The sequence below is a fragment of the Carassius auratus genome, chromosome 17 (assembly GCF_003368295.1).
Source record: "Carassius auratus strain Wakin chromosome 17, ASM336829v1, whole genome shotgun sequence".
Taxonomy (NCBI): domain Eukaryota; kingdom Metazoa; phylum Chordata; class Actinopteri; order Cypriniformes; family Cyprinidae; genus Carassius; species Carassius auratus.
In genome coordinates, this window is record NC_039259.1 from 3,913,803 (window position 1) to 3,926,803 (window position 13,001).

The 13,001-nt window shown below is 37.4% G+C and overlaps 1 protein-coding gene across 5 annotated transcripts in view; it reads right to left on the reverse strand.

Annotated features, from left to right (window-relative positions):
* Window positions 1–13,001, reverse strand: part of mthfd1b (methylenetetrahydrofolate dehydrogenase (NADP+ dependent) 1b) — a 76,127-nt gene that overhangs the window by 41,196 nt on the left and 21,930 nt on the right. For 3 of the 5 annotated variants that reach the window (XM_026285345.1, XM_026285344.1, XM_026285347.1), the window contains one exon: window positions 12,213–12,272. The exons of the other annotated variants lie outside the window; for them this stretch is intronic. In XM_026285345.1, coding sequence (XP_026141130.1) covers window positions 12,213–12,272 — 60 coding nt within the window. The remainder of the gene's footprint in view (window positions 1–12,212; window positions 12,273–13,001) is intronic. 5 annotated transcript variants of the gene reach the window in all.

A 13,001-nucleotide genomic window follows, 5' to 3' on the forward strand; every position in this document is an offset into this window, starting at 1 on the left:
CCCCTGCAGCAGGGCAACTGGGTGACGGTGAGGCAGCATTGTCGTGGGTCAAAACACCGCTCTTCTGTTCCGATCAAAACATTAAACAGGTTCTTCCCACTCAGTGATTCACCCACTGAGAAACCTGATGAAAGTGCTCTAGTTATTGGTGATTCTATTGTACGGAACGTGAATATAGAGACACCAGCCACCATAGTCAAATGTTTACCGGGAGCCAGAGCGCCTGACATCTTGGCAAATTTAAAAGTGCTGGCAAATGATAAATGTAAATACAGTAAGATTGTTATTCATGCTGGCGCTAATGTTGTTCGATCACTAAAAATAACTTTAAAGAGGTGTGTGAACTTACAAGCACGATGTCAGACACAGTAATATGCTCTGGTCCCCTCCCTGCTTACCGTGGTGATGAGATGCATAGCAGATTGTCATCACTCAATGGCTGGATGTCTAAGTGGTGCCCACAGAATAACATAGTAGTTTCATAGACAATTGACAATTGACAATTGGACGAGCTTTTGGGGCAGACCTGACCTGTTGAAAAGAGATGGTCTTCATCCCTCCTGGGGTAGTGCCACTCTTCTCTCTAGAAATATGGCAAATAGTCTTAGAGGTCATACTTGACTAACTGGGGCCCAGGTCAGGAAGCAGACAGACTAGCTAAACCGACCGTCTGCTAGCTGCCTCCCGTCACAGAGGTCAGTTAATTATCACCACATAGAGACTCTTTCACCTAGATATCACACTATAGAGACTGTGTCTGTTCCCCGAACTAGAAAATATGAAAAAAAAAGTCCAAACCAAATTAAGGTTAACAATTTAATTGGTTCAACAAATAAAAAACAAATGCAATATGGATAAACAAATGATAAATCTTGGCTTATTGAATACGAGATCCATTTCTACGAAAACACTTTTTGTAAATAATATGATAACTGATCATAATATAGATGTGCTCTGTTTGACAGAAACCTGGCTAAAACCTGATGATTACATTATTTTAAATGAGTCCACCCCCCAAGATTACTGTTATAAACACGAGCCACGTCTAAAAGGCAAAGGGGGAGGAGTTGCTTCAATTTATAACAACGTTTTCAGGATTTCTCAGAGTGCAGGCTTCAAGTATAACTCGTTTGAAGTAATGGTGCTACATAAACATTATCCAGAGAAACAAATGTTAATGATAAATCACCTGTTATGCTTGTACTGGCTACTGTATACAGGCCACCAGGCCACCATACAGACTTTATTAAAGAGTTTGGTGATTTTACATCAGAGTTAATTCTGGCTGCAGATAAAGTTTTAATAGTTGGTGATTTTAATATCCATGTTGATAATGAAAAAGATGCATTGGGATCAGCATTTATAGACATTCTGAACTCTATTGGTGTTGGACAACACGTTTCAGGACCTACTCATTGTCGAAATCATACTCTAGATTTAATACGGTCACATGGAATTGATGTTGATAGTGTTGAAATTATTCAGCCAAGTGATGATATCTCAGATCATTATTTAGTTCTGTGCAAACTTCATATAGCCAAAATTGTAAATTCTACTTCTTGTTACAAGTATCGAAGAACTATCACTTCTACCACAAAAGACTGCTTTTTAAGTTATCTTCCTGATGTATCCAAATTCCTTAGCATATCCAAAACCTCAGAACAACTTGATGATGTAACAGAAACTATGGACTCTCTCTTTTCTAGCACTTTAAATACAGTTGCTCCTTTACGCTTAAGGAAGGTTAAGGAAACCAGTCTGACACCATGGTATAATGAGCATACTCGCACCCTAAAGAGAGCAGCCCGAAAAATGGAGCGCAGCTGGAGGAAAACAAAACTAGAGGTATTTCGTACTGCTTGGCGGGAAAGTAGCATATCACACAGAAAAGCATTAAAAACTGCTAGATCGGATTACTTTTCTTCTCTTTTAGAAGAAAACAAACATAACCCCAGGTATTTAATCAATACAGTGGCTAAATTAACGAAAAATAAAGCCTCAACAAGTGTTGACATTTCCCAACACCACAACAGTAATGACTTTATAAACTACTTTATTTCTAAAATCGATACTATTAGAGATAAAATTGCAACCATTCAGCCGTCAGCTACAGTATCACATCAGTCAGTGCACTATAGACCCCCTGAGGAACAGTTCCACTCATTCTCTACTATAGGAGAGGAAGAATTTTATAAACTTGTTAAATCATCTAAACCAACAACATGTATGTTAGACCCTATACCATCTAAGCTCCTAAAAGAGGTGCTTCCAGAAGTCATAGGTCCTCTTCTGACTATTATTAATTCCTCATTGTCATTAGGATATGTCCCCAAAACCTTCAAACTGGCTGTTATTAAGCCTAGGGATGCTCCGATCACGATCGGCCGATCGTTAATGCGCATCTCGTCAGTAAAGCCGGTTCTCTAATCAGCAGTTAATTCCATCAGGTGCGTGATTTCACATAGAGCAGCTGTTACTACACAGAGCCGTTGTTAACTGAGAAGATGCGCTAAAAAACGCTGAAAATGAAGTGGATTTGCGCATCTTCTCTAAAAAAAAACACAACTTGACCCCAAAGAACTTGTTAATTATAGACCAATCTCGAATCTCCCTTTTCTGTCCAAGATATTAGAAAAGGTGGTATCCTCACAATTATATTCCTTCTTAGAGAAAAATGGTATATGTGAGGATTTCCAGTCAGGATTTAGACCGTATCATAGTACTGAGACTGCTCTCCTTAGAGTTACAAATGATCTGCTCTTATCATCTGATCGTGGGTGTATCTCTCTATTAGTTTTATTGGATCTTAGTGCTGCGTTTGACACAATTGACCACAACATTCTTTTGCATAGACTTGAACACTTTGTTGGCATTAATGGAAGTTCATTAGCATGGTTTAAATCGTACTTATATGACCGCCATCAGTTCGTAGTAGTGAATGAAGATGTATCTTATCGATCACAAGTGCAGTATGGAGTACCTCAAGGCTCAGTACTAGGGCCGCTACTCTTCACGCTTTATATGTTACCCTTGGGAGATATCATCAGGAAACATGGTGTTAGCTTTCACTGTTATCCTGATGATACTCAGCGCTATATTTCCTCGCAGCCCGGTGAAACACACCAATTTGAAAAACGAATGAAATGCATAGTCGATATAAAAAACTGGATGACGAGTGATTTCTTACTGCTAAATTCTGAAAAAACAGAGGTGTTAATTATAGTACCTAAAAACTCTGCATGTAATAACCTAGAACACTAAGACTTGATGGCTGCTCTGTCAATTCTTCGTCATCAGAACCTAGGTTTGCTATTTGATCGCAATCTTTCCTTAGAAAGCCACGTTTCTAGCATTTGTAAAACTGCATTTTTCCATCTCAAAAATATATCTAAATTACGGCCTATGCTCTCAATGTCAAATGCAGAAATGCTAATCCATGCATTTATGACTTCAATATTAGACTATTGTAATGCTATAATGGGTGGTTGGTCTGCACGCTTCGTAAACAAACTACAGCTAGTCCAAAATGCAGCAGCAAGAGTTCTTACTAGAACCAGGAAGTATGACCATATTAGCCCGGTCCTGTCCACACTGCACTGGCTCCCTATCAAACATCGAATAGATTTTAAAATATTGCTTATTACTTATAAAGCCCTGAATGGTTTAGCACCTCACTTGAATGAGCTCCTTTTACATTATACTCCTCTACGTCCGCTACTGTCTCAAAACTCAGGCAATTTGATAATACCCAGAATATCAAAATCAACTGCGGGCGGCAGATCCTTTTCCTATTTGGCGCCTAAACTCTGGAATAACCTACCTAACATTGTTCGGGAGGCAGACACACTCTTGCAGTTTAAATCTAGATTAAAGACCCATCTCTTTAACCTGGCATACACATAACATACTAATATGCTTTTAATATCCAAATCCGTTAAAGGATTTTTAGGCTGCATTAATTAGGTAAACCGGAACCGGAAACACTTCACATAACACCCTATGTACTTGCTACATCATTAGAAGAATGGCATCTACGCCAATATTTGTCTGTTTCTCTCTTGTTCCGAGGTCACCGTGGCCACCAGATCCAGTCTATATCCAGATCAGAGGGTCACTGCAGACACCCGGATCCAGTACTTATCCAGACCAGATGGTGGATCAGCACCTAGAAAGGACCCCTACATCCCTGAAAGACAGCGGAGACCAGGACAACTAGATCCCCAGATACAGATCCCCTGTAAAGACCTTGTCTCAGAGGACCATCAGGACAAGACCACAGGAAACAGATGATTCTTCTGCACAATCTGACTTTGCTGCAGCCTGGAATTGAACTGCTGGTTTCGTCTGGTCAGAGGAGAACTGGCCCCCCAACTGAGCCTGGTTTCTCCCAAGGTTTTTTTCTCCATTCTGTCACCGATGGAGTTTCGGTTCCTTGCCGCTGTCGCCTCTGGCTTGCTTAGTTGGGGTCACTTCATCTACAGCGATATCATTGACTTGATTGCAAATAAATGCACAGACACTATTTAACTGAACAGAGATGACATCACTGAATTCAATGATGAACTGCCTTAAAGGTGCCATATGCAGAAATTGAGGTAAAAATATCCATAACATGACGTACACGCATCAAAAGAATGAGAAGAAATAAGGGCGATGATGTCATAAAAAAATGTCAAGTTATAGTGCTGCAGAGATATCAACCTTAATTAGCATTAGCATTACTAGCCCCGGCCCGACAGGTGTTGTAATACTAGTTTCGGCCGTGGGAGGCGGTATGCGGGCAACATAACCACCAGCCAACCTACAATACACGAATAACTCGCAGGGCCTGTGGGCGTGTACTTGAACCTGATGTCAATCATGTGGAAAGTACAGCACACTACTTTCAGTTCAGAGATGAGAGTGGAAGGATAGCTGAAGCCCTTGGCAAGAGACCAACACCCGCTACAGGGATACAACCGCGCTCGGAATCACAAATCAAATCCGATAAGAATACCAGAGTAAACATCGGCACTGCTTTTAATCGCTGGAGACAACTGATGGACCTGAAAGAAATGAGGTTCGACTTCGAACTTGCAAGTTAGATGCTGTTAGTATTTCGCTAGATGTTTGTTTTATATGTTTGTGTATTTGTTTTCGGGAAGTTATAACATAGAAATGTATCGAAGGCTGTTCGATAAACGGGCTAATGTTAGCGATGGCTAACCGTAGCTGCGTTTGATAATTAGCTAGCTATAACTTAACGTTACCCATTTTATTATATAGGGCTGTGCATGTCTTTACTCATGTACATCTCATCAGTAAAGACGCTCCTGTAATTAGGAGTATATATCCAGCAAGTGTGTTCAGATCAGGATTGCCAGGTTTTCACAACAAATCCTGCCCAGTTGCTTCTCAAAACTAGCCCAATCTCGCTTCCAGAAGGTTCCCCGATAAAACATTGCTTCCCGGGGTTAAAATATAGGTTTTTTAGCAGGGTTGCCTTGGTATAATTCGCATTTTAGGGGCTAAATATCACGTTACTTGTACTGGGGTCGCTGTGACCAGCGGACATGAAAAACAACCACCACAGACTTGGCAACACTGGTTGGCATTTACTACACAGAGCCGTAATTCACTGACAATCTACACAACATCGATGTTAAAATCGCAGGCAATTCTTTGTCGATTTTGAAAGCGATTTTGTGTTAGTTGTCGGTAGACTAAGGCTCTGTGCAGTAACTGCCGCTCCACCTGAACCAGTGTTGCCAATTCTGCGGTTGTTTTTAATGTCCGCGGTTTGAAGCAATCCCAATACCAATAACGTGATATTTAGCCCCTAAAATGCTAATTTTACCAGGGAAACCCTTCCCCAAAATTTATATTTTAAGCCCGGGAAGCAAGTTTTATCGGGGAACCTCCCGGAAACGCGATTGGGCTAGTTTTGGACTAGTTTTAAGAAGCAACTGGGCAGGATTTGTTATGAAAACCTGGCAACCCTGATCTGAATGCACATGCTGGAGATATACTTCTAATTACAGGAGCGTCTTTACTGATGAGAGGTGCATGGAAATCGCATTCGATTTTTTGCACAGCCCTATGTATCATAACTAACCTACTCTGTCTAGTCTGTTGGTCTCCGTGTCCTCTTTGCTTCGTGGTTTTTCGGTGCGTGAAAAAATTGATGTGTGGCGTGAAAGCGTGTCAAAAGAGTCAATTGCGTGTGTCTCACGGTGAATGCTTGAGAGTTGGCACATTAGTTCTCAAGCAGAATAAGGGACAGGTTGATTATTGCTGTTTGGCGTTTGTATTAATCTATGATGTGTCCCTGTTTGCCTACCTACAGGGACATAAAAAAATAAATTAAAAGTGATATGTGGACCAAGGTGTCTGAGATTGTTCATTTTAAGTAAAGGATCCTAATATTTCGTCCAAAACAATATTTAATGAGGTTATAACTCCTTGTGGTTAGTCTACATGAGATCAACAAGCTTGTTTGCTTTGCGGCCGCTTTAAATATAAAATAAGCATTCGATCTACGTTAGAGCATCTGAGCACTCACAAATCTTTCTGCAGCGTTTTCCAAATTAATGTTGTTCAGTGCTTTGACGCAATGTATTTTGTTTAAAGCACTATATAAATAAAGGTGATTGATTGATTGATTCACCTTCCTACCACATTAGCAAATTTAATTAATATATCCTCCCCAAAAATTACTTTGCAAAATATACAAAATTATAGCTAATTCAAATAAAACCATAACTTCACCCACAATCAAATGGATCCGATTGCTCCTGATACAGACTTCTGGACTCAAATTCAGAGATTCTTGTTGGTCTAAAAGTTGGTAATGAACCCTCTTTTATGGCCAAATGCTTTGAAAATCCCGCCTTGTACTCACCGAGATTAGAAAAGCAGTCATCGGTGAAATGTTGTGAACACAACAAAAGGGATTTGTTGTACTGCTCTGGTATTGTGGTAAAAATGAATTTTAGCCATTGGTTCTTCTGATCTTCATTCTTTGGCAGTGAAAATAAAACAAACTTGCCTTTACAATTAAAATCACACTGATTTTAATGCACTTCACCTTTTTAATGCACCACTTTAGTTTAGGCGTAAATACAAATAGTAACTGTACAGTGAATGAGAATAAAGGGAAAGAAAAGGGGGAAAAAAGAGAAAAGAAAAAGGAGAAAAGAAAAAGGAAAAAATAGGGGAAAAAGAAGAAAGGGAAGGAAGGGAAAGGAAAGAAAAAGAAAAAAGAAAAAAAGGAAAAGGAAAAGAAAGAAGAGGGGGGGAAAAACATGCACACTATAGGAGAGGTGTGGTATGTGGTGGGTGTGTGTCACACGTGTGTGTATTATTATTGTTATTATTATTATCATTATTATTACTACAATTATTATTGATATCACTGTCGCAGTCATTGCAAAGTGTTATCATAATCTTTAGCATTACTATGAGTATACTTTTTTTAACTACTATTGTTATATTATCATCATCGCCATATTTCGTATTCATATATATATATATATATATATATATATATATATATATATATATATATATATATATATATATATATACACACACACATATATATACACACACACACACACACATATATATATATATATACACACACACACACACACATACACACACATATATATATATATATATATATATATATATATATATTTATTAGGGATGTCAAATTTCGATTATTTCCATGATCGATCAATTAATCGATTAATCGTTAACCATAATACTGCAAAATGCGTATATTGCAGGCACGCAGTCAGCGGTATGACGGGATGTGCAAAAGCCACACACACACACACAAAACGCTTTCTCACTTGAATTAAAGAGGTTTTAGTCTGAATAAAATGCTAGTAGCAGGATTATAAAATGAATAGATGCGATTATGATCATTTGATAAAATGAAGAGAGCGCGCCATACTTTTGAGGTCATTTTACTTTGTTGACAGTTTCCAATCCCACACGGAGAACGCTGAACGCGCCTCTTTAAATGGTTTTGTGGTGCTCGTTGTTGTATTTTAAAGCACAATTGCAATGTTTTCAACTGACATTATTGTATAAAATTATCCGAAATGTGGAGCGCGTGTGACTGCGCTGCACATTAAGTGAACTACATCGGCGCTGCTGCACCAAAACACAGCTGCTCACATTAATTTGATCCTGCTGGATTCTGTCCTAGAAAATGTCAGATTTTTAAAAATCCGGCATACAGCGCATTAGATCGTGACAGTGCATGCGTGCAGACGAGGATGAGCGAGCGCGGCTTTGGCTAGATTTATTTGGAGGTTATTGCTCATGTCTCATTCGGCACAAATCGAAATGTTTCCATATTCGCAATGTATTTGAATGTTAAACTATTATTTATAATGTAAACGAGGCTTGTACTTAACACGCATTCGCATATAGACGGAAAAGATGATCCTCTTCATATGAGCAAAAACGTCCTTGGCATAACAGCAGAGTGGACCGGTATACTACGGTCTATTTAAACTGACCAGTGTAACCTTTTAAATGTTTAGTTGACTATTTTATTTTGATAATGAACAGACTGCGATGTAAGTTTGAATCGCTAGAATATACGTGTGCAGCAGGCTCCAGGGCGATCGAAACAGCTGAGACATTAAAAAAAAATATATATTTTCCGCAAAAGTGTTTACTTTCATTTGTGCACACTCACAATAAAAACAGAAGATTTGTGCTCTTGTAAAATAAAGCAAACAAACAGAATGCGTTGTCATCCTTTTTTTTTTTTTTTTTTGTGAACTTATGGAGCGCCCACACTTCTGTTTTAAATCCGTTAATCTTAATTATTTAAGTCGGATATATTTCGCATAGCCTATTTAAAAAAAAAAAAAAAATTAAAAAAAAAACATGAAAACAAATTGTTATTTTTATGTTGGGCCTATTACTTAGTAGGCTATACATTTTCCTTAAAGCATCCCATTTTGTCCCAGGGCTTAGAACCTGTGCCCTAGTCAGGTCCATGCAGAAACTTGTGAACGATGCTCGGCGTCACCGTTTAGTGACAGCAGTGAATGCTCCAGGAATGTGTCGGTCACAGCGCCTATTAATCGCTGTTTTGAATCCAGCAATTATTTATTTAGAAATGATAAGATCTGATTATGACAAGTGTGGTATAAAAGCTTACGCGGCTTTGTTCTGGTTTGCCGGTTGGTCACGAATTTCCACAAATTCAGTATATTTAGGCATCGTTTCTTTTCCTAAATCTTCATAGTCTAACCCTCTAATTTCCCAGGTTTATTTTATTATCTTTCGCTTTTAATAACTGTTTTCGCATCTCTTACTGTGGTAAACATGGGAAGGGAAATTAAAGATTTCATGAATTAAGAATTCGTTCGATTTATTAATTTGTTCCCTTATTTCACTTAAATCATGGGTTATTTAGGGAACAAAATTAATGAAACATGGACAATTGCCACATTAATAATTCGTAGGAATGAATTAACAAGTTGTAGGAATGAATAGACTACCTGTCCTGTCACTGTGTCCCGCAGCCCTGCAAAGCGCACGATATAAAACAGTTATCTGATGAAATGATTAGTAACTACATTTCTATTGCATTTAATGTTGAAGAACATGTTTCTATTTTAATGTACTTTAAAGTTTAAATCACATTAAAAGCTTAATTTGTACATTGTGAATGAATGATGATGCTTTTATATATCGTCACCGTCACTCACAGCCGCTCGCACGTGTTGAGTGCGCATGAGCCGCACGCAGCCCAACATTGAATCGGTTAACCGACCATCGATAGCCTTAATCGATTGCATCTCTTATCGACAATTAATCGATCATCGATTAATCGTTGACATCCCTAATATATATATATACACACATATACACATATATATATATATATATATATATATATATATATATATATATATATATACACACACACACACACACACAGGTCAATTTATATAGGAATATTAAAAGGTAGAGCCATAGATTTATCTAAACTGATTTTATAACTAGATAAATTACTGATAAATGCCCATTAAACCCTGTGATGAAATAATAAATGCAGAAAGTTTCCAAGTTTGTGTTAAATTTATTACATTTAAAAGTCAATGTTATCCGTGCCAAAAAGTGATTTTATCAATCCCCGTCTAGTTGGGTTTAATAAAAGGTGGTATCACAGTTTCTAGCCTGCAAGCTAGTTTTATATTAATGGGAGATTTCTGGCCAAATATTTTACAAAATTCACAAGGGAAACCATCAGGACCTTGAGATTTACTGGAGGGCATAGATTGAATTACACTAAAAACTTCTAGTGACACAGGTGAGTGTCTAGTGTTCTAGTTAGGGTAAGTCTATCTAAATATTTAGGCCCAATCCCAATTCTATTTTATACCCCTTCCCATTCCCCTACCCCTCCGCCTACCCCTTCCCCTTATCCCTTGAAACAGAGGGTCAAGGGGTAGGGGAGAAAATATTCGCCTAAGGATTGGGACACCACTACCATGAGGTCACACGTCATCATTCGTCGTCTAGCTCTTACAATACACACATATACTGGTGTGCATTAGAGCCTTTAATTATCGTTCTGTATTAATGAGCTGCTTACTGACACACATATATCGGAAATCGCGCAGCTCACACATCCAGGAGAAGATAAACTTGTCAACGCTGCCCCACGACTTTTATTAAATACAGTTTAAATACTGAATCGCTACATTTTCCAGCGTCAAGAGGATACTATCGCTGTTTTTAAGTAAACGCACTCTAAAAAGATAAACACACAGACGCGAATACACGCAACTTCCATTTCTCTTTCTCACTCTCTCTCGAAGTGCGACTTAAATGTTTTTTTTCCTCGTCATGACGTATTTTTGGACTGATTCGACTTATACTTAGGTGCGACTTATAGTCCGAAAAATACGGTATATATGAACTGGGATTATTAAAAGAAACTGAACCATTTGATATATTGGAGAGTATAAATGCTTGGAAATATTCATGTCTTTTAATTCCATTCATTATTTGTAGCATGCCTGCCACCCAAAAATAAGTTTTGTGCTTGCTTACTTTTAATCAGAAATAAATGGTCAGCTTTCAAATTTTAAACGTGTTTTTTTTTCGCCACAGAAAGACACCACTACAACACAAAATGTCACGTAAAGTCACATTTTCCTAAGGAAAGACCTACATTGTACATAAACTTGATAGTCAGCTATAAAAAAAACTGCATTGTAATTTATTATATTTTACTTAACCTTGATTTAAAACCGTCATGGGAATCTGCAGGGAGACTTCAGATCTAAAAACGTGGATGTCTTTTTTTTGCGCTGCTTGTAAAATCGGCTCCTTATCCGCATATTGTAGGAAGTGGACCAGAACACTTCGTGTGGGGCAAATTTGCTCCTGGGAGGGGGCTGAGAGACATATGGGCTCTCTCGATCTCGAAATGCGAGTCAGGTGTAAGGTCCAGCCATTTTGGCAGCATCTGTGTGAGAAATTGTGCATCAGACTCAGGACCTTCAGCTTTCTCAGGCAGGCCAATGATTCTCAGTTTTTTGTTTCTTTGGCTCCAAGTAACGCCAATTTTTTGTCCAAAAATGCAATTCTGTTGTCGTGAGAGAGCATGCAATCTTCGGTTGCAGAGACTCTGCATTCAGCCTCAGATAAACGAGTCTCATTTGACGCCACTCTGTCAGACAAATTAGAAAGGGATTCCTGTATTGAGGTAACTGAAGTAGAAATATCATCCAAACAGTTATCAAATCGCACTTAACCTGCCGTCAATATCGAGAACGGATTTCGGTCAGCATGACTTTGGCCTGATCTGACATAGTCTCCCCTCCATATTAGCGTGCTTTTTCTTTAAGTTTCTTGAAGGCCAAGAGAACATAAATAGAGGAAACTACCATGTTTTTTAGTCTGGGGGCATTATTTGTTATTGTTGGGACAGTGTACTTTGAGTAAGAATCAAGAAAAAAAAAAAAAGGAAAATTTCAAAAGAAATACAAATGGCATGGAGCTATAATGTTTACAAGAAACTCAGTTTTTCCACTCTGGATTGAATACTCTGTTTAAAAGGAATGTGTGTCAATGTAAATTTTAATATAAATGACTGGGAACCTTTTGTGTATGAATTAGGTATTATAATTAAGCACAGACATCTACACACCAAAGTAGCTGAATCACTGTGCCGAATGTGGTTTTACCTCAGCAGCTGCTTTTAGCTTCATGCTGATGTACAAGTTTGAGTCCTCTCGGTCTCCCACCTAGAACACAGCATCAACATTCAAGAAATTTTAAACTTCCACACATTACATTTTTTGATAAATGTTTTTAGTAATTTCCTCTTTTCCAGTTTAGGCTTTTGAACTAAACATTTAAACAATAAAGGCAATACACACAAAAAAAAAAAAAAAAAAATGATATATATATATATATATATATATATATATATATATATATATATATATATATATATATATATATATATATATATATATATATATATATATATAAAATTGTACAACACAAAAAATTTACACAGTTTAAAGTGCAAAAGAATTATAAAGACCAATAAGTAACATCTTATATTTAGATCCCATTATTTAACCTTAGTTAATGCATTAACATTAATAATGAACAATAGCTACATTTGATACAAATATTAAATCTTTCTTTAAAAAAAATAAATAAATAAATAAACTCAATGTAAGCTTGAATTCATTAAGTTGCAACTTTTGATTATAACAACTTGTTATTAAATACTGAATTTACCAGTGGCAAATGTAACGAAGTAATGATACTTTGTTACAGTATTTGAGTATTTTTTGGAAGTATCTGTACTTTACTTGAGATTTTATATTTCTGCCAAATTTTACTTAAACTCCACTTCATTTCCCCATTAAAATGTATATCTTTACTCTGATACATTTCCCTGAAGCATATTCGTTACTTACTAGAAAATAGAAGTCAGAAGAACACGCACTGATGGAAAA